Raw genomic sequence first — 27,484 nt, 5'->3', positions numbered from 1 at the left:
TACTATTGGCATCACACATACACCCCTTGACTGGTTTAAATCTTACCTCTCTGGCTGCACTGAGTTCATTCAGCTGAAATCATTTACCTCACACCCCCTCCCAGTCTCCACAGGTGTGTCCCAGGGCTCTGTCCTGGGGCCCCTGCTATTCATCATCTACTTACTCCCCCTTGGTCACATTTTCCATAAAAACCACATTAATTTCCATTGCTACGCGAAAGACACCCAGCTCTACATCTCCTCCAAACCTGATTCCACCCTCCCTCCCTCATTCCTTACTGACTGCCTTCATGAGTGTGTGTGGTTGTGCTGCTGCCGTGGTCCTGCCAGATGCCTCCTGCTGCTGCTGCCATCATTAGTCATTAGTCATACTTCTACTGTTACTATACACATATGACTATTGTCACACAAGTATACTGTCTGATATTAATACATACTTTCAACATATTGTACCACAGTAGCCAGAACTATAACTATAATATTATTACTTTCATTAATGTTGTTGTAAGCTACTGTCATTACCTGCATCTCTCTCTCTCTCTCTCTCTCTCTCTCTGTCTCATTGTGTCATATGGATTACTGTTAATTTATTATGCTGATCTGTTCTGTACGACATCTATTGCACGTCTGTCCGTCCTGGAAGAGGGATCCCTCCTCAGTTGCTCTTCCTGAGGTTTCTACCGTTTTTTTTCCCCGTTAAAGGGGTTTTTTTTGGGGAGTTTTTCCTTATCCGCTGTGAGGGTCTTAAGGACAGAGGGATGTCGTATGCTGTAAAGCCCTGTGAGGCAAATTGTGATTTGTGATTTTGGGCTTTATAAATAAAACTGATTGATTGATTGATTGATGAAATAAAGTCCTGGTTCATGTGCAATTTCCTCAAATTAAAAAGTGATAAAACGGAAATGTTACTAATCGGCACTTAATCCACTCTAGCCAAAGCCCACAGTTTCACCATAGCGATCGACAATTCTTCCATCCTCCCCTCCCCTCAGGTAAAGAGTCTGGGTGTCATCCTCGACAGCACGCTTTCCTTCTCATCCCACATTAGCAACATAACCTGGTCAGCCTACTTTCATCTCCACAACATCAACCGCTCACGCCCCTCCCTCACACCTCACACCGCTGTCATACTGGTTCACAGTCTTGTCACCTCCCGGCTTGACTACTGCAACTCCCTCCTGTTTGGTCTCCCCCAGAAAATCCTCCATAAACTGCAGATGGTTCAGAATTCCGCCGCCCGTATTAGCACTAGGACCCCATCCACCAGTCATATCACACCCATCTTACAGCAGCTCCATTGGCTCCCCATCACCTACTGCATCCACTATAACATTCAGCCGCTCTGCCCCCCAACTCTGGAATTCACTTCCCCCGACCTCCGAAATATTGATTCAGTACCACACTTTAAATCCAGGCTGAAAACTCACCTGTTCAGGCTTTCCTACTCTCTTTGTGTGGGTCACCCTGAACAGATGTTTTGTTTATGTTTGTTTTGTTTGCTTTTTAAACTGATATTTGTTTGTTTGTTGTAAAATTTTGAATTATCTTGTACTTTGTATTTTATTGTATTTTACTCTATGTTTTACTCTGTAAGGCGACCTTGAGTGTCATGAAAGGCGCCCAGAAATAAAATGTATTATCATTATTGTTATTATTGTTATTATTGTTATTATTATTAACCAGATAAAACCAAGGGATAAAGGCACAGGAGCATTTTTAAGGCCAATTTAAATTTTCATTTAATTTGTTTGAAGAGTGATGGACGCTGGGAGGAAGAAGAGCTTATAACAATTTTTTTTATGTTTACTAGCTCTGTAACGTCTCCCGGAAGGTAATAACTCATATTCAGAGTAAAGGATATGACCTGATTTACAGTGACTCTCTCAAAAACAGTCTGAAGAGATGAACATCTCAAAGACCAAAGAAATGGTCATTGACTTTAGGAGGAATAGGCCCAAACCAGTCCCCGTCTCCATACAGGGAACAGAGGTGAAGCTTGTGTCTAACTATAAGTATTTAGGAGTACAGCTGGATAACAAACTGGACTGGTCCAGCCACATGGAGGCAGTATATAAAAAGGGTCAAAGCAGGCTGTATTTTCTTAGAAGGCTTCAATCTTTTAATATCTGCAAACCGCTGCTGTGCTCCTTCTATAAGACTGTGGTAGCCAGTGCTCTGTTCTTTGGTGTGGTGTGCTGGGGGGTGGGTGCTCGTGCATCAGACAGGAACAGACTCAATAAACTGATTAAAAAGACAAGCACCACCATCGGCACTACTCAGGACTGGGTTGAGCAGGTGGCTGAAATGAGGATGCTGAGAAGAATGAACGCTATAATGAACAATGACATGCACCCACTTCATGCCCTGGAGGTGATTCGGCAGAGCACCTTCGGTGGCAGGCTGATCCCACCAAGATGTAAGACTGAACGGTATCGAAGGTCTTTCCTGCCAGCTTCCATCAAGCTCTTTAATGTGCAATAATGTGTTTAATGTGTAATTAGTGTGCAATAACTTCTCCATCCCTCTATGTGCAATAACTCCAGCACTCTATCAGTACATTTTTTTAAATTATTTGTTTTTATTTATACTTTTAGAAGTAATTTGTTTTTTTAGGCATCGTCTTTTTTTTTTTAGCTTGATTTTATATTACACTAAACCTGTTACGCAGATAGATCTGTGTTTTTATTCTTCTGTGTGCAATGAATGAGTGAATGTATGATGCCACTGTAATATTGCAATTTCCTGCCAAGAATTATTAAAGTATCTATCTATCTATCTATCTATCTATCTATCTATCATGGATATCTTTAGAGGCAATCTCTGTTTATTCCTGACAGCAAGAGGTAAAAACAAAATCCTCTGTCAAACACAAACATACAAACTCGAGCCCCCCTCCCACAGAGCACAAAGGTACAAATTAGGGGCCTAGGAATATGTTGGTATAATATACAATGAGTTTAGGTGATGATGCATACATGATGCAATCTTATAAAAAAAGTTCCTAAAAATATAAGGAAACTCATCTCTGAACATTCACAGTTAAGCTGTTGTTTACACCTGAATGTCAAATTGTATGTATGTTTTCCTCAAAGTCTGTAAATGGAGATCCAGATGAAGGCGTTACAGTAGCAGGGAATATGTCCATAAAATGTCACTTAGTTAGGGGACATCAGTTTACTCATTAATAATAATAATAATAATAATAATAATAATATACATATATATATATATATATATATATATATATATATATATATATATATAATTTTTTTTTTTTTTTTAAAAGGTCTCCGAAGGAAGAAATGTTGGAAACCAGTTACAGCCTGTATTTGCCACCAGTCATGCCTGTATTTTTCCACTAGGGGGCGATAAATATGATCAAAACAAGCCGGGGGAGCTTTTGCTCGACGTCCGGAGGAACTTAGCCAAATTTAAACGTTTATTTTTATGTATGTATCTGTTTTATAATTTTCTAACATATATATTATATTTCATAATATTTTAATATATAATTTACTGTGGTTTTAACATCTTATATCAGCTTGAGGGCTCATCTCGACGTCGTCTGGCGATGACGTCATCACAAAAGGACACCGTTGTCATTCTTGAAATGTGGGAAGCTGTTGTCTTCGTATTTGGTTTGTTTTGAGTTCTTTCGTCGTGTTTTACCCACTAAGACATAATGTAAGTAATGAGATACACTCAGCGGCTTGTGTTGTATGTTTAGTGATTGTTATTATTATCATTTAGAGTTAAATTCTTTTAAACACCGGGCAGGATGTCAGCCAGTTAGCCGCGTTAGCTGCCCAGGCTACAGGTTATGTTTTGCTAGCTGATGATGGTTTTGTGCATTTTCAGGGCGGACTACTGGAAGTCACAACCAAGGAAATTCTGTCAGTACTGCAAATGCTGGATTGCGGACAATAAGCCTGTGAGTCGGCCGAAAGATGCAGTTAATCTTGCTGAGGACAGCTTTCACATATGCTAATGATATTCTCATGTTTGTTTTGCTTTGCAGAGCATTGAGTTCCATGAAAGAGGGAAGAATCACAAAGAAAATGTGGCTGCAAAAATCTCTGAGGTATTACATTTTATGATACATTTCTTTTTGTGTTTAAGGTCGAGCAGAATAAAGGAGCAAATGCTTCCTACTTCTACTGTAGTACATGTAGGATCTTCACAAAGGGAATGCTTTACCTTTTAGTGTCAAATTAAAATGACTTAAGTCAAAAATTCAATGTTAAGTCATGTGAGGCGAATTTCGTACTCTGTACAAACCATGCCTATGTTATTCTTGGTCTTCCTGCTGATTCACTAACACACACATGCACATATATTTGCATGGCTATACAACACAGATTACACATAATCTGTAAGTATCAGCGAGGGCGCTCAAGGACACACACACAGCCAAGAAAAACTTGCCCATCTTGGCACCGCTCTCAGGACTGGCAGAAGAGATAAGGTCCACATATAACACTCTGACTCTGAAGCTCTCTTCTTATTGGCTGCTGGTTGCTGCCGCTCACCTCATTTTATCTTTCTTTCTGCAGATTAAAAAGAAGAGCATCGACAAGGCGAAGCAGGAGGAACGCACATCTAAAGAGTTTGCAGCAATGGAGGAGGCAGCGCTGAAGGCATATCAGGAAGATCTGAAGAGGATGGAAAGGGAAGAAGCAGGTAATTTTTTTGTATATTTTACTGAAATAATATGCAGCATGTGGGCTACACAAGAGGAGCTTTTGCTCTTTGATATATTAAAGTTCTGTGTTTTTGTTTAAGGGTTACCAGTCCAAACCACAACAGCAAAGCCACAACCACAGCCACAACCACAGGCAAAACCACAAGCCAAAAAACAGCAAAAGAAAGAGAAAGCAAGCAAGAAGCCCAGAGACCAAACAGAAGCACAGGTTTGGGTTGAAGGACAAACAGATGATGGACACATATACTACTACAACACAGTAACTGGAGGTGGGGAGAACCTAAAAACACAAACATGTTTTTAGACTTTATGGTCAGACTGACTCTTCTCAATGTGGTTTGGTGTTATGTTGTCTTTGTGTTTTAACTACAGAATCTACATGGGAAAAACCAGAGGGTTTCCAAGGACAATGCTCAGCACAGCCTGGACAGATGGAGGTTAACATTTTTTTAGTTTCTGTGCATTTTTAAGTACAGATTTTGTTTCAAATTCTGTGGGTTGCTGATGACATGCATTTATATGTTGTCTTCAGAGCTCTTCAGGCTGTCCTTGGATGGAAGCTGTCAGTCCTGATGGTTATACATATTACTACAACTCTGAGACTGGAGGTGAAACTATTTTTTATGCATCTAAAATTAGTTTTCATATCACTATTATTCCCAGATTCACTGTCTTATTCTTAATGGATTATCTGTCTCACCTCAAAGAGACCACCTGGGAGAAGCCAGCAGACTTTCCTTCGAATGAAGCGTCTGGATCTGGGTCCAACAAAGAGGAGGAGAGTCAGGAGGAGCCCTCAACCCCTCAGGCGGAGCCACTGTCAGGAGGAGAGGAGGGCTCCAGTGAAGCCCCGGCACCTCAGGAGGCTGAAGTCCCCGAACAAGCCAGCCAGCAGCCCAAAGTCCCAAAGATCAGCTTCAGGGTGAGAGGAGTCCTGGCAGTGAATAAGAATAAGTACATTTAGGCTTGTCAAATTGCAGACCTCACATCCTAATCCTCATTATGTTTTCAGAAAAGGAAAGCAGAAGCTGAGTCGTCAGAAAAGGAGGAGGAAGATAAAGTGAGTGATGATGCTCCCGAAGAGGAGGCTGACGAGGTGAAAAAAGAGGAAGATGTCCAAAGTACAACAGTTGAACCTGAAGAGAAGAAAGAGGAAGAGGCAGCACCAGTGACAACACAAGCCAAAAGGCCCAAAACTGCAAATCCATATGGGGTGTGGGAAGCAATCCAGGAAGAGGAGGATCCATAGTAAGTGTTGTTTAAATGGTTGAGGATACTGATAGACCATGAAGTGACCCATTGATTGATATGTAGCCAACATGTTCTGATAAAGCTTCCTTTTTATTTCCTCTCCAGTGCCAAGGTTGACTTACAGCTACCCCAAGTGGAGGGAAGCACCTCCAGCGCACCAACCGATCTGCCGCCAGAGCCAAAACCAAAGTTCAAGGAACGCATCATCACATCCCTTGGAGAGGAAGGTGGGCCTGCTTCGTTCAGGAAAAACAAGACACAGAACGGCAAATCCAGAAGCCTGCGACAGAGAGACAACGATGACTGACCCAGTCACATCAAAACTACACGCAGCAGAGAACTCTTTCTATGAACTTTTTTGACATTTCGATGCGCCATTTTGATTTTTGAAGCATATTAAATGTATTAGGAGTGTTTTATTCTCTTTACATAACATGCACAAATATCTTTTTTACAGTGAAATTTTTTAGGGCAAATTGGCCTGAGAAACTTGAAGACAAGGTAAAAAAAAAAAAAATACTGTTTATTTAAAAATGTCACAATCCATGTTCTTCTGTTTGTTCTATAATCTGTCATAATTAAAGGGTAACTTTTTTATTTTTCTACCTGGATCCTATTTTCCTATGTTTTGTGTCTAAGTGACAAAGGAGACAATTTTGGAAATTGGTCCAGTATTAATGAGAATGCTGCAGCTGGCAGCAGCTTAACAGGCTGCAATGGAACCCCTTGAGGCTTTTGTAAATTACAATGTACGTCCACTAAAAGTGTTTGTTTTTGCCACTGACAGGCTCAGATTGTTATGAGTGTCAATTTTATGGAGAGGATCCCTACAGAGATAGAAATTTTTTAGACCTCTCTGCGAAAGTGTTTAACCAGAAACAGCACTTAAAATCACTATTGCAAAACCCACCAGACTCCATTGAACCATTTGAAACCAGACCAAATTGGCTTTATTTCTTTTAAGAACATGGAAAGAAGACAATGAGCAATGAAAGGAGAAATTACCCAAGAAAACTAGCAAGAAATTAGTCAAAAGAAAATTAAAAACAAGAAAATCAGTAAAATACAAAGAGAGGAAATTACCGAAAAAAAGTGCTTAAAAAGTATAACAATACTGTAACATAATTTTGAATAGTATAATAATAATTATAAACAAATACTTTCCTCTAGCTTTTTCCTTTTTCCCTAGTTTTTAGAAATATTTTTTTTTCTTTTTGCAATTTGCAGGACATTTTTCCATGTTTTTGAAAAATTTGCTCCAGTGGTTTAAAAAAATCTTGCGAAAGGCGTCTGAAAGCAGCACAAGAAAAGTGATGTCGTTCCAGGATTTTAAGGATTTAATAAACTAATTTTAGCGTGTATCTAGCCAGCATGTTTTTATATCTTCCTGGGTGAATTAGGGGTTTATTTCAAGCAAATTAGAGTTTCTGATTATTGGAACAGTTAAAAGACGAACCCAGATTGTTTTGTGAGTTTGATTTTCTTTCTGTCAGCTTTGAATGAAGTAAGTTTTCCAATAATAAAATTAGTGTTTATTCAAATAGTCTGCTGGGTGTGGAGGTAGCGATTTCAGGGCTGTTTCTGGTTAAACAAAACAACCTCACTCTTTAACAAAAGGTCTATCTCTGTAGGGATCCTTTCCATAATGTTGTCAGACACTTAAAATAACAATCTGAGCCTGTCAGTGGCAAAAGCAAACACTTGTAGTGACATAAATTGACAGCACACCTCCCCTGAGTGGTTACATTGCAGCCTGTTTCGTTGTTCGCTTAGTACTGGACCAATTTCAAAACTTGTTGTCAACATTAGTCACTTAGACTCAAAAACATGGGAAATAGTATCCAGGTTGAAAAATACCAAAACCAACCATTTAAGGTGTGCGACACTTTGATAATCTTCAAGATCTGATGTAAACATTATTGTCATTGCATCCTGTTGCCTGTTAAGAGCAGATTTACCTACAGAGCAATTCAAAAAATGTTTTTATCTTCCATAGTTGTATTTTTTTAACCATTGTAAGTAATGAAAAGCCGGTGAGGCGTCCTTGTGGAAACATCATTGCAATATTTGACTGTGACACTTTGATAAAGCAGTACGGATAGGCTTGATTAAAGATGGAGCAATGTGATCTCAGTGACTTATGACTGAAAATGTGAGCTTGTGTGAAAATTCAACTGACTTGAGGTAAACAGTGAATTATAATAAGATGAAAAACAGGTACAGAAAAAAACTGCAGGCTGCAGGTCAGCTGGCAAACACACGCAGGGTGTGACGTGGTTTTGCTGGGAGTGTGTGTATAAAGCTGATAGGTGGTTTCACCGCACCCTGATTGGCAAAGACCCATTAAGGATATTTGCTGATAATAAACACGACTTATGTGTGTGTAAGAAGTCAGTTTTACTGCACTTCACTATGAAGTTTTTTCCCAGTGTGTAGTATAAGTTTCAGCCTCACGCTCATTAAGAAAAAGGTTAGATTAGAATTTGGACAACCAAATCTCACTTGTTGCACATATGCCATAAGTATATTGAGAAAAATTGACATTTAAATATCTTTGGCTTTAGCAATATGTAATTATATGTATATTATATCAACATTTTTCAGTAGATTTGTGCAGCTTTTACTTTACAATAGTGTGTAATAGCTCAATTTTTTAAAAAAATCTAATAGGCAAATGCAATTCTTTTATCCTGAAACAGTTTAAAGTATTGCTTATTTATACTATTTACTACTCATTTATAAGGCTGTTGCATCTAGGGAATTGCCATGACACAAAATACATAATTTAATATTTTATTACAAAAATAAAAACCTCTTAAATATGAGTGAGTTTTCAATCTGACTACTGCACAAGCATACATTCATATTGAAATAATATATATCTGAGCCCTGGTTTGCAGTCACAGAGCTGCAATGAGTGTTGGAGAAATGCATTCGCTGAATCACTTGGCAGGAAGCTGTGGTGGGTGTCAGTCTGCAGACTGTCCAGACTCCGGTGGTTTCAGACTACAGCTGCTCTCCACCAGCTCCAGGAGAGCCTCCCTCTCTGCGTGTTCAAGTACGTCCGAGATCAGATCCTGGAGAGCCTCCCCTCCTCTCATGAACTCCTACACACGGAGCACAACACACGAGACACTGATTTTCACTCATGAGTTTAAACAAAGAAAATAAAAGGCAATAACAGAGACGACACACTGAAGTAATATTTGACCTTTATGTCTCTAGTAGTATATCCAGTCCTGTGGTCTGTGACACGATCCTGGCTGAAGTTGTAGGTACGAATCCTCTCTGACTGAGAACGTGTGCCCACCTATGGTTAGGGACACGGGAGTGAACAGGAAGGAATGATGTGGTTAAAAGGACAAACGTTTGTTGATATAATCTGTGTATCATTTGTTCTTTTCATAATAAATAGGAAGTCCAAAATCAGAAAATTATAAAACAATCCGTTAATACATTATTCATTCATGAACCATACACACAAAAATAAAAATAGCGGCTTGCTCTTTTTAATACTTTCGATTTTATGCTCTCGAAATCCTGAAGATATGATTTTCAATATCAAAAATACAGACGCTCCTCTTTTTTATTAAACTGATACAGCAATGCTGTATTTAGGCAACGCAGCGCACAGCACGCAACACTAGAGGTCAGTCTCTACACACAGCTGAGCTGAGAGAGGCGGCAACCTCGAGTGGTGGTAATAATGTAACAGGACTAGTAAATAAGAAAAATGCCTCTGCCAGTGTTTGGGAGTATTACCACATAAACTTTATGTTGAGATGACTTCTTCCAACTACAAAAGCAGGTTATAAGCTCCATGATTTTATTCAACACATCTCTGTTTAGCCCACTTGTATAGGTATCTGCTGAAGCAACAAGTGTCATCTGTTCCTCCAGCAGGAAGGGTGCTTATTGCCTGTCTATTGGTTATTCTATGGGTTATGTTCAGTGGTCTTCACTGCAGGAAGGTCAGTCTAGTACCTGAACTCTTTTTCTATGAAGCCACAGACGTGCAGAATGTGTCTCATTAGTCACGTTTCCATTGCAGTTTTGCGCAAAATAAATGCAATATTTCTAAAGTTTCGACAAAGTACAACTGCGACTTGCAGGTGTTTCCATTAAAAGGTGTTTTGCGTATGAGCTGTAATTCTCGTAAAATCTCGTCCCGCGAAGACTCCACTTTGTTTGCGGAAGTAACATGGACAAATCTCTTGCGAAATGGAACAATCATCTCGGTTGCCGCTGCTGCTGTTGCAGTAGTCTACAACCGAAGACAAAGAGAGCGAGTGGTATTCCAAAGGCAAAGTCCTTATGTGTGGCAGCGACCACGGATAGAGGATTTCTGGGAGAGGATCGTGAACGAGGAATTCACCAATGTCATGTCCGGTGATGTATATTTGTGAAAAACCACCTCATGAGAGCGTAAAAACTTTTTCTCGATATTTGAGAGGTTTTTTTTCGAAATGTAGGTGTTTCCATTACCAGATTTTTATTGCGATATTTAGGTTTTGCGCATTTCTAGGGTTAATGGAAACACTCTTACAGTCTTGCTAGAATAAGCAGGAATGTCCCTGAAAAAGATGCTGTCTGGATGGCAGCATATGTTGCTCCAAAATCTGTTTGTACCTTTCAGCATTCATGGAGCTAGAAACCTAAAAACCTAGACTTAATTTGCATCACACAGTGTGGCTGACTGTATGTGTGTACTGGGACAGGAATGGGAATGTTTCAGAACTCAGTTTTTAAGATTTCTTCAGTATCAAAGTAATTCAGTGAGAGTTGTCAGTGGTACACAGAAAAAAATGAACTGTTAATAGTTCAGCTAAATTCAATTTCCAAAATGTAATCAAATATGAAACAGAGGTCATGCTGCTCACTCACCTGCTGCTTCCTTGCTGTGTGCCTCTGCTCAGTCTCTCTACCCATCATGCTCTGGTAGAGCCGGGCCCTCAGCACACGCATGGCGGTGTCTCTGTTCTGCAGCTGAGAGCGAGTCTGCTGACACTCGGCTGTTATACCTGTTGGGAGGGTGAGATAAGACATTAAGACAGACAAAGATAAAAGCAGAACTGTCTCGACTCTGCAGCAGCTTCAGAACTGTTATGGCATGTTTTACCTGTGGGAAGATGAACAATGCGCACTGCGCTGTCTGTTGTGTTGACACTTTGGCCCCCAGGACCTCGAGATCTGAACGTGTCGATGCGGAGGTCCTTTGGATCGATGTTGACTTCAAACTGTCAACACAAAACACAGGACAGACACAGTGACTTACATTTTAATCATGCTAATAACACGGCTCCCACACATTTTTTACCAATGAAGTCTGAAAACATTTCCATAATATTTTACCCCATTTCCATGATTTAATGTAAGTAGTTAAAAAAAGGTAGCGTTGACTGATGTAGAGTGAACGTGTACCTCCACTGGCTGAGGCAGGATGATGACAGTCATAGTTCCTGTGTGGATACGCTGCATCCTGGAGGAGAGGCCCACCTCAGGGATCCTTTGCACCCGGTGTGTTCCTCCGTCATGCTTCATATGTCTGTACACATTCTCCCCAGCTATTCTCACTGCTGCATGATGCAGACCACCTGAGAGGAAGAAGCAGTCCATTCATGCAGTTGTTCCCAAACCTCTTCTGTCATGCTGATCTTTGACATCCTGGCTTTTCAGGCACAGGTGAAACTAATATGGCTCTGTTTCAGGTTTTCAAGTATTGCAATGCAATGCAGCAATTAATATATTCAGTTTCTGCCACTGTATGTGCAGGTTTGTCACAATAAATATAACAATTCTTATTTTATTTCACTGTTGTTTCCTTTCATTTTATTTCGCATTTAACCTTTTTTCTTGTTACTAAATATGCTAATCATTATTATAAGTATACATTTATGTCTTGTCAATGTAGTTTTTGTCTAGTAGGACACCAATATATTATGTGACCTGTCTCACATTTTGGTAAACTAATTTTTCCAATACAAATTACACAACACAGACAAAACAGTGACTTACCGTACTCAGCAGGTGTGTAGTTCAAAACCTCAAAGTCCCAATTCTTGTAATAAGCAAAACCCTGGTACATGTCAAACATTTCTCTGGTGAACTGCTGACAGATGTCACCTGAAACAACATAACAGCATAATAAGACATCATACTGTGTGCTGCTATCTGACATGTATTGGTTAAATGAGGCTGTAAAGCAGGGTTGTGTTTTTTGAGATAAAGGGAAAAAACCTGGGGGTTAATGTGGCTGTTTCTCACATTATATGGGCTATTTATAAAACACATACCTTTTCTGACAGTACACAGTGAGTGGGGTAAACTCTTTATACCTCTTTATAAAAGAAATACAAATGGGAAATTGAGACTAGACGATAGCTAGTGAAGTGCACGGGACATTTTTTAAACACCCTACAGATGAACATGATCATATCACAGGACACTGTCATACCAGACACATCTGGCTACAAATTCAAACACATGGGGGGAAATTAAAATGGAGAATAATAATTCGATTTCTCAGAGCTCATGTTGGAGAAATTGTGGGGCATGTACTCTTAATCACACCCACATATTTTGGCAATGTTATACCCCAAAGTCTGAATGTGAGGGATAAGAAACACCTCTTACATATATGACTAACAGCAGCCTTAAGTGTATAACCATCAGATGGCTGAAACCAGACCTTCCCACATACAATACATGGGACCTCTATCAAACAATGGAGCCCTGTCATGGCTTTTTTAATACAGTGAGGTTTATCATCTAGTATCAACTGGCCCCCAGGGTGGACTTTGGACATGCCTGCTGTAAAGGCTGCAAAGCTGTCTTATATGGTGAAGAGAACATTTTTGAATCCTTTCATACCTCCTGTTGTTCGTCCTGAAACAACCTCCAGCAGAATGTTACTGGAGTCCAGAGGGTCGGCAGGCACAAGGGCTTTGATCAACTGAGGAGAGAGAAGATTTACATTAACACAGAATCATCTGTAACACATGTTTACACATATTTGATCATGGCTTTGTGTCTTACATCTTTTCTTAAGGCCAAAATCTCGGAGGAGATCTGAGCTTCCTCTTCTTTTAACAGCTGGGTCAATTGTTCATCTTCATCTTTGGTACCGGCTGAACCTGCAGTCAGGAGGGAAGCAGATCAGGTGTCTTAATGTTAACTGCAATTTCAGAGCAACAGAGCAGCAACTAATGATAACTTCATTATCCATTAATCTGTTGGCTGTTTTCTTCATTAATGGATTAGTTGTTTGGTTTATAAAATGTCAGAAAATGGTGAAAAATGTTGATCAGTGTTTCCCGAAGCCCGAGATGACGTCCTAAAATGTCTTGTTTTGTTCACAACACAAAGATAATGCATTTACTGTCACAGAGAAGACCAAGTATTGATTATATAACTATTAAAATTACAAATACAAATTCAACCTCAGGTAGCCCGTTGAATGATAAAAATCAATTCCTTTTTCATTCCACAAATAAAATGAATTCTTGGTGTCACAGATTCAACAAGGTGCTGGAAACATTCCTCAGAGATGTCGGTCCATATTGACATGATGACATCACACAGTTGCTGCACATCCATGATGCGAATCTCCCGTTCCAGCACATCCCAAAGGTGCTCTATTGGACTGAGATCTGGTGACAGTGGAGGCCATTGGAGTACAGTGAACTCATTGTCATGTTCAAGAAACCAGTTTGAAATGGTTTGAGCTTTGTACCATCCTCTGTAAACCCTTGAGGTGGTTGTGTGTGAAAATCCCAGTAGATCAGCAGTTTCTGAAATACTCAGACCAGCCCGTCTGACACCAACAACCACGTCACGTTCAAAGTCACTTAAATCACTTTTCCTCCCCATTCTGATGCTCCCTTTGAACTTCAGCAGGACTACATGCCTTAATGCATTGAGTAGCTGCCACGTGATTGGCCGATTAGTTATTTGCCCTAACAAGCAGTTGAACAGGTGTACCTAATAAAGTGGCTGGTGTGTAAATCACAAAGCATATCAACACATTTAAAATCACAATAACATTGTATCGTAACTTGAGTATTATGATAATATCGTATCATGGAGCCTCAGGTAACACCCAGAGTGCTTAGTGATACAGTTATAATAATGCAATACCTTTATTCATGTAAAAGACATTCTCTAATAAGACTTTTAATTTATAATTTCAGACTTTGACTTCTCCTAGGGAACCTGAGAAACACATTTCTACTCTTTGCGGTACTGAAAAGTGATTATTACATGTCATAAAAACATACCACTTTAGATAATTGTTACTGACAGAAATAAATAAACTCACTGTGCAGAAGTGAATGGACTTCCTCCAGGTCTTTCATGGCTTGTTCAGCCCTCTCAAACACATTTGCCAGGGGCAGCAGCTCTGTCTGTTTCTTCATGAGCACTTTCCTGTCTGACTCGCTGAGGTAAGCATGCTGTAACTTCTTGCTGAGGTCTCTGTACTCCTCCATTAACTGCTCAAGATACCTCTGAACTGACTCCGTCTGGTACAAGTCCCCAAAACCCCTGTGACAGAGGCGTCTGGGTGCTGCTGTACCCCAGCAGTGTTGCACCTGTGTGATGTTAGCATGTCCTGTTCGTGTCCCCCATCCTGCTCCTCTTCCTCTGCTGCTGTAAACCACACGGCTGCACAGAGAGCACAGTCGAAACCAGCGGCTGACGAGCATTGGGCTACATTTAGGGAGCAATGAGTGTAGCAAAACTGTTAACACGCGTGTTGTTCAAGTGTTTACAACTGCTGTCATTGCCACTGTGCTAGCCGGAAGTGAGACCGGATGTAGTTTGAGGTCGACGAGAAGTAGAGGACTCTGGGAATTGTAGTTCCATTCTATTGATCGTTAGACCCAGTGCCGTAGAACATAGACATATATACATATATATGTCTATGTTCTACGGCACAGACATATATACATATATATGTCTGTGCCGTAGAATATAACAGAGTCGCGACAACAGAAGTCCAAAATGCTTGTGCGTCACGTGACTCATGTAGACCTCGGACAGTTCCCGGAAGTTACTGGCGGGCCGTTTAAATACATAATACTGAGAGACAGAACTCCGGTTTTTGGTAAGTAGCTGTCAATAACTACATTTACTTATAATATACGTGTAGCACGCCATAAACAGTTACATCTTTATGTTGTTTTTTAAAGTAAAATTTGCTAATATTTGAGGATTAGTGTTAGTTTACTACGGTTAGGTAAGACTCCATTAATCCCAACCTTGAAAATTCACGTTACAGCAGCTCAGAGCTCAGAGCAGAGGCAATAGAAAAAGGATAAAATATTTTTTAAATACAAATTACACATAATGAAAATAATAGAAAATCCACATACACCTTTCACTGAAACAGATACTGTATGCTCATGATTAATAGCTGCACAGGATGAGTGTAATACACATGATGCGTAGTATTTTTACTGTAAAAATATAGGAACGTATAGATATCCCACAGGAAGTGGCAAAATATTGCACACAGGAATATTACACAGTATGTACACAGTTTAAATATAAGGGATGTGGATAAGGATATGTATTTATATATGTATACAGGCCAGTATAAGTATATTAATGACATAACATAATTATATGATAGAAATGTATTATTACACAGTATAGCTATGTGTAATGTGTATATAACATATATTGTTGTCTGCCTTGTTTAAATATGTTAGTCTTTCCTTACCTTGGTGAAACAGCATGTTGCTTTTATTGCTTTAAATGATGTTTTCAATTCTGTCCTTAGTCTTTAGTGGTTGTCAAGAGCAATCACATCCTAACATTTATTGATAATGTAATGGTTGTAATGATTTATAACTAATGTTATCTTAATTACTGTCAGTGGGACAGAAGGAGACCAACAGGTGACTACCAGTGACTGTCAAGTGACAGCACAATGGGTCACTGGGCTAGCAGCAGCAGCAGCAGCAGCAGCAGCAGTTTATAGACACATATATTTTATGTATCTTTGTCTTTTTACTATGTACTTATTTACTATAACAAATTAATTTTTAATAAACTCAGAAACGTGACTTGGATATCAAGCAGTTTGTCTGTGCCCTTCCTTCTGTGTTGTCCTCTCGTACAGTCTCCACCATGGTGCTGTGTGGGGATGTTCCAGTCGTTTAGAGAGAGAGGTACACATGCACAATTTCTTCATTGACACAGAGATGAGAAATTTTTTTTTTGGCCTAAGTCAGCAGGAGTAACCTGAGACTCACTACAGACTACAACAACAAAAATATGTAAGGTTATCATTCTCAAATACTGCATTAGCACATTTCCACAAACAAATACCACACTATTGGGAAGCTCAGTGTTTGGTTTATTAAAAATAAGGAACAGGTAAAGGCTTGCAAAACCCACAGAGTTGAGATTCAGGGTAAGGGGGTTGTTTCATTGCGGGGTGAGTTCAGGCTCCGCTGCATCCCCCTGTTGTTCTTGTGCTGAAAGAGGAAAAAAAGAAAGAGGAGAAATGGTTAGGCACACGTATATATGCCTGGGTCTGACATTGCCTTGTGAGATAAGGCACAAGTATGACAAGTGGCATCAGTTTTAATTGCATTTGTTTGAAGTTGTCTCATGTATAAAGTGTTCCCGAATACTGTTTGCATTCAGCCACTATGGGATATGTCTGTGGGTAGACGAAAGTGAGTTGTGTGTGGGAAGTCATTGCAGGCACAATTTGGTGCAGACCAGTTTGCCAAGACCAAAAAGGGCAAGACAAGGCTTAGAGCAGATTTATTCCCACCATCTTTGTGCATCATGCTGTGAGCGCCCCTGCACCACAATGCACCCCTGGACCTGTAACATCATTGTTATTGCCACTCCTGAACTGTAACATTAATGGTCCTCATCCTGCAGCACTCCTGAGACGAGGCATGCAGCATCACTGCAGTATAATTCCTTAAAATGTTTACTTATATTTCAGTGTTGGGTGCTGTTGTAACTGATCAGCACACTGGAAACCAGCAGGTGGTCTACCAGCTCTGGTGTATTGATTTGCACTTGTCGTAGTGACTGACTGGCAAGCCAATTTGCTTTTGTTGTGCTAACCTCAGCATTTGCCTACTGTGTTTCATATGACTGGCTCTCAAATATTCATCCCTATCTCATAAGTTATCAGACTTTGATCCTGTGTCTGCTCGTCCCTGTGTCCACAGTTATCTCTTTATTTGAAAAGGTCGAGGCTATTTAATTGTTTAATATCATCACACTGTTATTTATATAAGCAGGGGATGTTAATACAAAGTTGTAACCACTGTATGTGAATGTGTGAATCGGTCAGATCTGCACTCCAGAGGAGAGCCTTCATTAGACTATGCAATATCGCCCACTACTGGATTTGTAAGTTAATGAACTGCAATTAAAACTGTGCTTTAATTAGCCACTATAAAACAACATGACCCTCTTCTATTTTATAATGCCTACTAATATTATAATATTATAATGACGGTAACTGGTAATATGCAATGTATTACATGTTCAAAGTAACTTGCCCAACACTGTCTATCATATATTATATATTCAATATAATTACTTATATAATTAATATAAAATGCAGTATAATACATATTAAGTATGATTCCTTATGATTCTTATAACTACTTGAAACACACCTTGTTAAGTTTTAAGTCTCACCAAGGTCGACTCAGCACTTATCTGCAGCGTCCTCTCTCACACAGTGGTCCTGCAGCATCACTGCTCCGCCACCACCCAGTGCTCCTACAGCAGGTTACAAATATACAAGATTACATATCTAATACTGTGATAGAATATATATTTAGCATGATCATATGTATAACACAGTAATATATACATACATTTGGTATTTAGAATAATTCCCCATTTAGCTTGGTATGTTTCATTTATCAAAATTACTTAACCTTGTGTTTTAAATCTCATTCAGGTCAAACTTCCCTCTCACTTCGCTATCAATGTAATATCAGCTGAGCTGTAACACATTATAGACAGGTATACTCAACAGAATCACAAAGCCTAAAAAACAGACCATAAGTTACGTTTTTGTTTAATTTCACCTCCTCCACTCAACAATCACGCAGCAATGTCATATTTAACTGAGCTAATAGTCAATAATCGCAAAAAAACAGGACTGGAAGCACTCTAACTTGCCAATGTTAGATAAAATGATTTAGGAGAAGACAATTTAAAACTAACAGGCTGTTCATGGTTAGCATTACCTGTATGGTGTGTACAATATGTACAGTGTCCTAGCCTAATCTGTTATCTTATCTTTTAACATTACATAAATCTATTAATTTAATGGGAGATAATCCACTAACAAGCTTTAATGCACATGTTAATTTAGATGAGTTGTGCAGATAATGTAAAATTTGAGTCTTTGGACATCTTACCCGTTAAAAGTACATCACAGCTGGTCTTTTCTGCTGTAACTCCATTGCGCTGCTAGCATGTGCCGCTTACTTCCGGGAAGTATTGAGAGGCTCCGCGAACCGCCATTGCTGTGAAAAAAATGGCCCATTAGAGTGAATGGAGATGACGCGACTCTCTATTCAAGGGCTCTGGTTAGACCCATAACTGTTGCTGTATTATAAAAAACATAAATCTTTCTATCGATCGGTAAATAAAGTTGAAATTAACGTTGATGTTAATTGTATGTCACAGGCTCTAACTGTTTTTGCTAGTTAACAGTAAGGGACTGTATTTTTTCATAAAATTACAACAATAAAGTCATAAATCTACGAGAATGAAGTCATAATGTTATATATACATGTTTTTGTATATATACATAAATAACATTTTTTTATATTAATGATATTAATATCATATGTAGGTTTAGACAATGCCACAAGCAAACAGCACAGGGGTGAGAGTAATTTTAAGTTTGTTTTTTTTTTTTTTTTTTTTTTTTTTTTGCACAAAACAAAACAAAAGAAATACAACAACAAAAGGGGAAAAAAACAAGTTCCAGAAGGATTAAAAAATTCTCACCTCAGTAAGCATAATAAGCAAATACAAGTCATATAATCAAAAAAAGTAAACAAGCAAGCAAACAAAGGGTCAATAAGCAAAAACAAAATAAACAAAGTAAATAAAGACAAACAGTTGATTTATTTAGCAAAATGCAAATCCTCCTTAAAAATTGCATTATTATGCAAGTTTATGCATATTCTGCTGAAGAGCAGAATATAGGTGCATGACAGCCAGCTGTCATTGGTCCAAACACACAAAAACAACAAACTTTCTTAAGCTTTCACATCACATGCACATACACACATTACAGCACACACAAAGCTGGCATTGGCAACATGTGCATATAATGATCACTTTCCCAAATAAACTGTTCACAGCACTGGCAGTATCAGTAACTTGTTACAGCGGAGGTCATTAGATTTCTTTTGTTATTGTTTTTTCTAAAGTTAAAAAAGTTGACTATGAAATCCCAGAGTTAAAAAAAATCCTTGTTTTTTCACTACTGTCATGTATGCAGGACGCAGGATTTTATGTTTTTACAGGATCTGGTTAGTGTAAAACATTTATTTTTGGAGACATTTTAAATGAGACTTGTCAAATAAAGCCCTTGTTGTGTTACATGTGTTCAGTGACCATCTGAAATTTGAAAATACGATGATAATTTCTCTTTTCACCCTTTCTGGCTGTGATAAATAGTGTGATTTTGGCGATATTTAAAGAAAACATGCTTTCAAACTCAGCAGCAGAATTGAGGGATCAGAGAATAATTAAAATAATTACAAAATACAACCAGTTAAAGTTGTATGTCCTTCCCCTAAGTGAAAATACGAAACACAAGTCCCTCACCAGTGCTTAAAAGTATTTGGCATGCCTCCCCCGTTTTGCACCACCTCCTCTCTCCTGACAAGTAATGAACAGTCCCTGACCTCAACACTGGACAGCAAGGAGCAGCAAGGAGCAGGTCCAACCATAACGTCAGGTAGCTAATTGATGACAAAATGGCGACCGCTGGAGTGGGTGAAGACGGTAAGATATAAACTAATTATTGTCAAACATGCTAATTGACAAAATAAATTAATAGAATTACAAGAGTGTTTAATTAACTGAGCCCAATAAAGGCTATTTAACCATGAAAACAATAATGCTAACGTTAACTTTATGTTAGCTAGCATAACTTCGTTGGCCAGTTACTAGCTAACATTAGCATAATTTTAGCTCACTTTAGAGCCTTTTTCAAGCATAGACTGTATAAAATTAGTAACTTGTGTTATATTATACAGTGGTGGAATGTCACTAAATACATTTACTCAAGTATTGTAGTTAAGCTACCTTATAATTTTGAGGTACTGGTAGTTGAGTATTTCCATTTTCTGCTATGTTATACTTCTACTCCCCTACATCTCAGAGGGAATTACTGTACTTCAGTTACTCGTTACTTTGCATAGTCAATATATTAATACAAAATATAAATGAGCAAATAAACTTTGATGTGTTATTACAGATTAAACTACCCAGTAGTAAAATGAGCTCCACATTTATTAGCAGCAACATTAAAGTGAGGAACACATTAATGCATCAATGATTATAATCCAAAATGTAACATATATTATTCTGAAATGGGCCATTACTGCTACTTTTACTTAAGTAGAATATCCGAGTGCTTCATCAACCGCTGATATTATGTTAGACAATCTATGTTTTGAGTTTTTGAAATCGCCATTAACTTGCATGTGCTAATTTAATTGTAGCTATAGCCCCATTAACTATGGGTTAGCTACATGTTTAAAGCACCAGCATTTAGTGTGTTCAGGGGTGTCCAAAATTAAAAGATGACCTTTGGAAAAACTGCCAGCAAGACCTAGGCTGACTACCTGGCAGTTTAGTTTGTGTTGACTAGGTTAACAGTCAGCTCGTTAAACAGAAACTTTAATACGCTTTTATTAACTGTCCCTCAGGAACACCGGAGAATTCTGAGTTTTCATTAACCAAGGCAGTGGAAGATGTCAGCCAACAGGGCTGTACCCTGACTGAGGCCCTGAAGGAGAAAGAGAAGATACTCAGTAAGCTGCAGGTATGTCTTTATCCCTAATAGAGCTCTGTTCACTAAAGGCTCAAGCTAACACTGCTTTTATAATTTAAATTTTTCTCTCTGTTTTGCAATTTAGACACATTCTGACATTATAAATAAGTGTTTACATTGTCTAACAGTAGAGGTTGCACCAGTTAGGTATAAGTCGTGGTGCTACAGTGGGGATGGTGCCCCTAAGAGGTACATGATAAATGGGAATTCAGTTCTACAAAGATTATGGTTAAATTATATTTAACATATAGCCATTATTTGTGATGGCACTGTGTTCACAAGCCCTCATTTTTAGAATGAATACATATAAAAAAAATGCAGAAGTGGTTAGAAAAAAGAAAGAAAGAGACAAAACTGTGCAGAGTTTACAGTGCCAAAAGTGCATGTGGTTCATTTGGTTATATTTGTTACTAATGTTTAGTTTTTGCTAATAAAAATAGTTTATTTTAAGGAACATGCATGAAAATGAACTTAAAATCACTTCACTAATAAACTAGTCATAAATATGTGCGCTGAAGTTACAATAAGGTTGGGTTTTTTTTATTGTAAATGTGTGAATCAGGCATGCATAATAGACTGGTTATCTCTCAATAGCTCACTTATTCAACTGAGCTATTGAGCTAAAATTCAAATGCAGCCCTGTCGTTTTTGCTACCATTTTCCACAGGTTTAAGTTAAATATCTCAGACTTTTTATGCACTAAATAGACTTATTTCTCTCAAATTTTGGTCACAAATTTGTCAAAATCCATGTTGGTAAGCACTTCTTTGCCAAGATACTTCATCCCCATGGCGTGTGGCATATCAAGTTTGATTACACAATACAATGCTACAGATGTTGCAAGTCTTAAGAGATTGTGCCTTTGGCATGCTGACTGCAGGAATGTCCACCAGAGCTTTTGCCCGAACTGAATGTTCACACAAGCCATCTCTGATGTCGTTTCCATAAATTTGGCAGTACATCTCCAGCCTCACAACTGCAGACCACATGTAGCCACACCAACACAGGACCTCCACATCCAGTGTCTTCACCTGCAAGATCGTCTGAGACCAGCCACCCAGAAGAATATCTGCACAAACCGTCAGAAACCGTCTCAGAGATGCTCATCTGCACACTTATCATCCTCACTAGGTCTTGACCTGACAGCAGATCGTCATCACGACCGACCTGTGCAGTCATGAGGCCGGTTGGATGTTCTGCCAATTCATGGAAAAGACATCAGAGATGGCTTATGATAATGAAATGAACATTCAGTTCACAGGCAACAGCTCTGGTGGACATTCCTGCAGTCAGCATGCCAATGACACGCTCCCTTAAAATGTTTGACACCTGTGTAGTAATGACTCTGTTTACTCAGCCTCTTAATATGCCACACCTGTCAGGAGGATGGATCATCTTGGAAGAGGAGCTCACTAACACGGATTTTAAGAAATTTGAGAACAAAATTTGAGAGAAATATATATATGGAGTGGATAAAAAAATCCTTAACTTAAACCTGTGAAAAATGGGAGCAAAAACCAAAGTGTTTCAAAGTGTTCAGATTCTTGCAGAGTAGACACTGATTGGGATGTTTTTGTAATATGCCTCCTTTTTCAGGCAGTTCTTTTAGACGTAGAGAAGAAAGGTGAGATGGCAGAGCAAGAGCTGAGATCTATACATAGGGAATTCCTGATGCTGGAGGCCGAGATGGTGTACCTGGAGCAGCGGACAAAAGTCCTGCACGATCGCTGTGCATCTATCTGTAAGGACAACACAGATCTCCAGATCAGTATAAGCGAGGAGGAGAAGAACGCTCGCATGGCACTGGAAAGGTTCAACATTTACCGAGACAAGATGGAGGGACACAGAGCAGCTGTCTCACACGTGCTGAGTCAGACAGAGGCCCACAAAGAGCTGGAGGAGAAGAGAGCGCTGGTCAAGATGCTGAAAAATAAGAAAGAGGAGCTGAAGAAAGATTTGGAGAATCCAGATGGAAACACAGTGCAGATGGCAAAGGTGGGGGAAAATGAACTGGATGATAAACTTTACATATCATGTTAATTGTTTATCTGACGCCCTTTCCTATTCTATTCTGCAGAGTGAGATTGATGCTCTGAAGACAGAGATCTCTTTGATGAGGGAGAAGTCAGCCAAGAAGAGAGAGCATCTGCAAAAAGCATTTGAGAATCAAGCCCAGTTAAAGAAATCCATAGAGGTATGGCAAAGAGAAGTAGGGAATTTATTGACTATGGTTACAGCTAACGATTATTTTTAATCATTGATTAATTTACAGATTAATTTCCTTGATTGATTTTACACACACCTTTAGGTGCAACCTAGACACATCATCAGTGATGTAACCTTGTGTCATTGGGGGGTTCGGGTCTGTCAGCATGACACCTCAGTCCAGGTGACCCAGCCAGGGTTGATCAGACCCCGGCCTGTGTCTAGGTAGCTAGTGTGGTCCATGGATCACTCCTTTTGATCACAGCCATCTTGATGCCCTCTCAGCAGCATCAGTGATGTTCCTGATGGCTCTCTTGCTGTGCAGTCTTCTGATCCCCAGCAACTTGAGGGCCCTGTAGAGCGACTAGCCGGCAAATTCTCGGCAGCCGACCTCGATGGGGTAGCATCAGGTCTACTATCCATTGCCTTGGCATTCACCTGAAAGCTCCTCAGATTTAGCCTTTCTCCTCTCAAACACCTCTCCAGGGCACAGTCAATTCCAGCAGGACCACCTGCCTTGATGATTCTCACACGAGAACCATGTCAGGCCTGAGCGTGGTCACAGCAATGGTGTCTGAGAATTTGAGCTGTCTCCCCAGGTCGACCTCCAGTGGCTAGTCCCGGGCTGTTGCCAGAAGTCCCCCCTGATGAGTTTAAACACTGTTCGGCTTCTCTCCAACTTTAACAAAAGCAATAGAATGCTTCGCTGGTTGTTGCTGTCTGCTGAGAGAGATAACCCTCATTACCTGGTTGTGAAAACGGCCCTCTCCTGGGGCTTTTAGTTAATTAACCTGTGTAGTCTATAAAATGTCAGCAAATGGTGAAAATGACCAACTGTCAACAGAGCATGTTTACTATCACAGAAGAATACAAAAAAATATGAAATATTCACATTTGAAAAGCTGCAATTAGTGAATTTAAGCCATTGTTGCTGAGAAAACTACATTAACAAATAAGAATTGTTGCAGATTCATTTTCTGACAACTGACTGTAATGCAGCTCTCATTTATATATACTGAAACTACAGATGAAGGTACAGCAATTATTTCATACGAATGTATAAATTCCCTTTTGCCAATAATTTGCTAACTGTTACGAATCTGATTTTGAAATATAAACCCATGAATAAAGATAGTACGATTTCAGCCTATGTTCATAATATGAGCTCCAGTATCCCCAGTTAAAACTCAAACTGAATTTTGTTTGTGTTTTCTCTCTCTCAGATCCAGAACAGGCGCTATGAAGCTATCATCAAGCACCTCCTGCTCCAGCTGAGCAGAGCCAAGGCTGCCCACAGGTACAAATAAATGCAACACCAGTGATTTTCACATATATTCAGGATTCTGACAGTTATGACATTTTTAGAAAAGTAAAATTTAAAATTGTTCTCCAGGCCTGGAAATGATTTGAAATTAACAGAATGTTTTGGAAGAGTTATGAGTACACATTATTTTGGCTATTGTTTTAAAACAAAAAAAAGGACATCCTAAAACATGTCTAAAGTTGCTCAGAATACCTTCCTTGTTTTACTAATTTAAAAATAAGTGCTGTGCTGTGTAACAGTTAAAACGTCATCACAGGGTGTCTACAGGTTCTTAAAAAGTCTTAGATTGTTTTAAATTCAGTTTAGATGGGTCTTAAATAATTTCAATCACATTACTGGAAAAACTTTTCCAGCCTGACAGACCCTATGACTGTTTACAGTCTTTGGACAGACCGAAGAAAAATGTTTTGGTTTTTTTTTTCACAGCTGTATTTCTCAGAATATTGCAATAATAAATAGCATTTATTACAGCGAGGAGATTTTGTTTTCTTTTTACATGAAACATGTAATGTAATGTAACATAATGCCAACTTTATTTTCTGTAGCTGTCGACATATCGTTGCTGTCTGCATGACAACGTTTAGTTTGACTGCTAAAAGCTGAAATTGTTTTTTTTATGTTTGAATAGAGGTTAAAATCTGACATGTTAAAAAAAAAAAAACGGCAAGTGGAATAAGAAATAAGTCCCTGAAAAAAGTTTTGAAATTTTGTTCATGAAAATGTGTGAGAACCCTGAAAACAGGAAAATGCAAAAAAGCTGTTATGTAACCAAGACTTTCACACTGAGATTTATGGCACCTATGTGAATATTCACTGTCAGTGAAGTGATTTGCTTAATGATCCTGTTGACAGTTACTACGAAGGGAAGGCTAACACAGTAAGTAATATCCAGACAGTGTGTTGGATCATTAATCTACTTGGACAGGGGAAGACTGAAGGGCATGATGCCAATCAGCCTTAATTTATTAGGGTGTCATGTATTCATGCACTAATACTACATGTTCAGGCAAGGTCACAAAACTATTGTCAGACATGTCTATTAAAAAACATTTGTTTAACATGAAATAAATACATACAGGTGTGTCAAAAAACTCAATAAAGAGGTCAGCATTTCAGTTAGTGTTTTGCACAGATGTTAAGTCCAAATTTCGGGAGATCAAACCAGAGGTCAAGTAAAAAGTAAAGACAGCAAAATTATGTTTATTGAAACCAGAAAATTAGGAACAAATTTTGTTGTTTTTAGTACATTTAATATGGCTTACCTCTCTGTTGTGTCTTTTCATACATTGTAATTTAACAGGAGGCTACTTGGAGATATTATTTTTATTTATTTAACCCACATTAACCAGTCCCGTTGAGACTGACGATCTCCTTTACCAGGGAGACCTGGCCAAGCCAGCAGCACACAACACGTTACAGCCAAACAGCAACCACACAATAAAAAAAATAGAATATATACAGTAACATGTAGAAATATTAGGGCACCTATACACATACAAGAACAAACCGATACATTCATTCTCGTACTTATGAGAGCTTTAAAATCAGGCAGAGAGACCAACTCACGTAGCTTCAACTTTTTTTAAAGGTTATTCCAAGTGAGAGGAACAGAGTACATAAAAGTTTTTTTTTTCCCAGCTCAGTCCATGCCTTAGACACATTTAACAAAACTAAGTCTTGAGATCTCAGACTACAGCTACAGTCAGATCACTGTTTAATCAAAGTACAAATGTACGGAGGGAGTTTACCCAGTAAGGCTTTATAAATGAACAAATACCATCAACTGAGCCTACAAAAGGTCAAAGATGGCCAACCAGCTTTACAATTTGTAACAAATCTCAATGCACTATGATTATCGTATCCAACATGTGCAAACAATGTGCAGATGCATTCATGTACAACAAATCACCATAATCCAGAACAGGTAAAAACGTAGCAGCAACCAGTCTTTTCCTGGCCTTAAAGGAGAGACAGGACTTGTTCCTTAAATAAAGCCCTAACTTCAGCCTCAGCTTTTTAAGGAGATTTTCAACTTGAGGTTTAAAAGAAAGGGAGTCATAAAGCCAAATACAGAGATATTTGAAACAAGTGATATCCTCCAACTTCTTCCCCTGAGCAGTAATAACATCAGGAGTGTTCAAAGGCTCCTTCCTAGTATTTGAGAGATGCATAACCTTAGTTGTATTAGCATTTAAAACCAGCTAACTTAAGAGTTAAATTGCTCCTGACGTTGCACATATTAAACACTGCGAAACTGTGTCTGCTTCACTCAGGCAAATTTCCGAAGATGTCTACACAATGGAGAGAGAGCTAGCTGAGCTCAAAGAGCAGCTGCAGTCATTTGAGGACTCATCGGTCAGCGGTCAATAAACTGCAGTGTCAGGCTTGTCTAAATTGGACAAACATTGTTTATGATACAGGATTGTTTTGTTATCAGATTGAATGTGAGCCTGTAGTTATTATAGGTCTGTTTGTTTGAGAACGAAGTGTTGTTGTTACCACAGTTGAACAGCTGGGGGCAGCAGTCAACTAAATGTTTAACTTGATCTGTTTCACTTCATCACAAAGCCCTCACCTAAATGGTCATACAGTAGTTTGATATTAACATAACAGTTATTGTAGATTTTTTTCCTTTAAATGCATGAGTTCTGTCTGAGAGAAAACAGCAGAAATATTAAAATATTTGGCTGTTATCGCATTCTTTGATTTCCTTTAAGAACAGGACAGTGCACACTTTCCTGCAGCTGTTCGGGGGAATAAAACGGGGGCAACATCAGCAGTGCGTGGGATGGGATTTTAGGTCAGGTGGTGACAGTTAATCGGTTTGTCCAGTCAGTGTCCACAACAGTGGCCCATGCAGAACAGAAGCCAAGTGTCTACTCTAAGTGTTGATGTGATGGTGTTGTTTTGGTACACGGTGTTCCAGCTTTCG

At 38.9% G+C, this 27,484-nt stretch overlaps 3 protein-coding genes and 1 long non-coding RNA gene across 4 annotated transcripts; 2 read left to right on the top strand and 2 right to left on the bottom strand.

The window, feature by feature from the left end:
- Window positions 1-3,532: 3,532 nt before the first annotated feature.
- Window positions 3,533-8,081, top strand: wbp4 (WW domain binding protein 4). The gene is made up of 10 exons (XM_033616024.2): window positions 3,533-3,684; window positions 3,859-3,931; window positions 4,019-4,081; window positions 4,554-4,680; window positions 4,783-4,971; window positions 5,075-5,139; window positions 5,235-5,310; window positions 5,410-5,624; window positions 5,715-5,950; window positions 6,059-8,081. Coding segments are annotated over exons 1-10 (1,248 nt in total). The 5' UTR covers window positions 3,533-3,682; the 3' UTR covers window positions 6,261-8,081.
- A 651-nt stretch (window positions 8,082-8,732) lies between these two features.
- mtrf1 (mitochondrial translational release factor 1) lies at window positions 8,733-14,765 on the bottom strand. The gene is made up of 9 exons (XM_033616022.2): window positions 14,271-14,765; window positions 12,989-13,086; window positions 12,824-12,905; window positions 11,969-12,076; window positions 11,375-11,547; window positions 11,073-11,190; window positions 10,838-10,974; window positions 9,165-9,263; window positions 8,733-9,060 (listed from the first exon to the last, which is right to left on the bottom strand). The coding sequence occupies exons 1-9, from the start codon at window positions 14,653-14,655 to the stop codon at window positions 8,923-8,925; spliced, it is 1,338 nt and encodes a 445-aa protein (XP_033471913.1). The 5' UTR covers window positions 14,656-14,765; the 3' UTR covers window positions 8,733-8,922.
- A 1,074-nt stretch (window positions 14,766-15,839) lies between these two features.
- On the bottom strand, window positions 15,840-18,535 carry LOC117250053 (uncharacterized). The gene is made up of 3 exons (XR_013490492.1): window positions 18,364-18,535; window positions 17,608-17,713; window positions 15,840-16,434 (listed from the first exon to the last, which is right to left on the bottom strand). It is a non-coding gene; the product is annotated as an uncharacterized LOC117250053 (long non-coding RNA).
- A 1,348-nt stretch (window positions 18,536-19,883) lies between these two features.
- Window positions 19,884-27,234, top strand: ccdc122 (coiled-coil domain containing 122). Its single transcript, XM_033616025.2, has 6 exons — window positions 19,884-19,969; window positions 20,899-21,014; window positions 22,620-23,018; window positions 23,101-23,217; window positions 24,452-24,525; window positions 26,826-27,234. Exons 1-6 carry the CDS (start codon window positions 19,942-19,944, stop codon window positions 26,920-26,922), a joined length of 831 nt encoding a protein of 276 aa, XP_033471916.1. The 5' UTR covers window positions 19,884-19,941; the 3' UTR covers window positions 26,923-27,234.
- Window positions 27,235-27,484: the final 250 nt, after the last annotated feature.

The sequence above is a fragment of the Epinephelus lanceolatus genome, chromosome 24 (assembly GCF_041903045.1).
Source record: "Epinephelus lanceolatus isolate andai-2023 chromosome 24, ASM4190304v1, whole genome shotgun sequence".
In the NCBI taxonomy this organism is placed as follows: domain Eukaryota; kingdom Metazoa; phylum Chordata; class Actinopteri; order Perciformes; family Serranidae; genus Epinephelus; species Epinephelus lanceolatus.
This window is presented reverse-complemented; position numbering and strand designations above follow the sequence as displayed.

Coding starts and splice junctions, on each gene's coding strand:
- wbp4 (XM_033616024.2), top strand. Junction 3,932..4,018: donor GGATTGCGGACAATAAGCCT/GTGAGTCGGCCG, acceptor TTTGCTTTGCAG/AGCATTGAGTTCCATGAAAG. Junction 5,625..5,714: donor TCCCAAAGATCAGCTTCAGG/GTGAGAGGAGTC, acceptor TTATGTTTTCAG/AAAAGGAAAGCAGAAGCTGA.
- mtrf1 (XM_033616022.2), bottom strand. CDS start 14,655: ATGCTCGTCAGCCGCTGGTTTCGACTGTGCTCTCTGTGCAGCCGTGTG. Junction 11,548..11,968: donor CTACACACCTGCTGAGTACG/GTAAGTCACTGT, acceptor TCTTCCTCTCAG/GTGGTCTGCATCATGCAGCA. Junction 9,264..10,837: donor ACACAGCAAGGAAGCAGCAG/GTGAGTGAGCAG, acceptor CCCTAACCATAG/GTGGGCACACGTTCTCAGTC.
- ccdc122 (XM_033616025.2), top strand. CDS start 19,942: ATGGCGACCGCTGGAGTGGGTGAAGACG. Junction 23,218..24,451: donor AGTTAAAGAAATCCATAGAG/GTATGGCAAAGA, acceptor TCTCTCTCTCAG/ATCCAGAACAGGCGCTATGA. Junction 24,526..26,825: donor AGAGCCAAGGCTGCCCACAG/GTACAAATAAAT, acceptor TGCTTCACTCAG/GCAAATTTCCGAAGATGTCT.